This window comes from Numida meleagris, chromosome 6 (assembly GCF_002078875.1).
Source record: "Numida meleagris isolate 19003 breed g44 Domestic line chromosome 6, NumMel1.0, whole genome shotgun sequence".
Taxonomy (NCBI): domain Eukaryota; kingdom Metazoa; phylum Chordata; class Aves; order Galliformes; family Numididae; genus Numida; species Numida meleagris.
The window spans coordinates 1,870,785-1,871,757 of record NC_034414.1 but is presented as its reverse complement, the minus strand read 5'-3'; the positions used below and the strand labels follow the sequence as shown (position 1 = coordinate 1,871,757).

The following is a 973-nucleotide window of genomic DNA, read 5'->3' as shown; positions in this document are numbered from 1 at the left end:
GACTTTGTACTGCTTAATAATAACACACCCCAATGAGATGTGGGGGGCAGCGGGAGGAGGGGGCAGGGCCGTGTCCCCAGCCGGAGCCTCCTCACGGCGATGTCCCCGCGGCGCCGATGTCAACGTCATCGTACCCCGTTTCCCCCAGGGTCTCCTCGGGCACGGCCGTGGCATCGTCATACTCTGCACCCAGCGCCTCTGCGGTGCCAATCCCCTCCTCCTCGTCCCCAAGGTGAGGTGACAGCCGCAGCCCCGAGCCCTGCAGCACAGAGCCTAGGGGGAGGACGGGCGCTGGGGGCACAGCGGGGACGGGGCAGCCCCGGCTGCGGGGATGAACGCGCTCCCACCTGCGCGGCTGAGCCCCTCTCGGCACTCGGGCGCCTGGCTGTAGTCGAGCTCCTCGTACACAGCTTCGGAGCCAGCGTCCCGGCTGGGGCCTGCAAACAGCACGCGTGCCACCGGGTCCCCAAGCGTCCCCAATGGGGAGGGACCCCAGAGTGACACCCACCTGCACGCCGAGCCCGAGCGCGGCGCGCCTGCAGGGCCAGGGCGGCCAGGGCCAGGCTCAGCAGCGTCCCCAGCAGCGCGCACAGCACCACGGGCACCGGAGCAACCGGCAGCGGGACGCCGCCGCCAGTGACAGCTGCGGGGACAGCGAGGGCAGCGTGAAGCCCTGCGGGGACCGCCCAGAGGGCGGCGCGGACGTTCCCGCCCCGACGGCCGCTACCTGGGGCCGGGCTGCCGGCCGCGTTCGCGTCGTTTCCAGCCTCAGCGCAGGCCACGTAGGTGACCCCGGCGGGGCCGCAGGACTGCAGGAGCCAGGGCGCTGACGGGCAGCGCCAGAGCGAGCGGGCCCCCTCGTCGCAGCGCACGCTTCCCAGCCAGGCGGGGCCCGAGCCCGGATCCGAGACGTTGCGCAGCGTCCCCCCGGCGCCGCAGCCCAGCTGCCGGCACACGGCGACGGCCGTGGCGG

General features: G+C 73.6%; 1 protein-coding gene across 1 annotated transcript in view; it reads right to left on the bottom strand.

Annotated features, from left to right (window-relative positions):
- LOC110401212 (scavenger receptor cysteine-rich domain-containing group B protein-like) overlaps positions 92-973 on the bottom strand; it is a 4,158-nt gene continuing 3,276 nt past the window's right edge. Inside the window, exons 4-7 of the mRNA XM_021402049.1 lie at positions 728-873; positions 509-643; positions 348-437; positions 92-273 (exon numbers count right to left, since the gene is read on the bottom strand). Coding sequence (XP_021257724.1) covers positions 92-273; positions 348-437; positions 509-643; positions 728-873 — 553 coding nt within the window. The remainder of the gene's footprint in view (positions 274-347; positions 438-508; positions 644-727; positions 874-973) is intronic.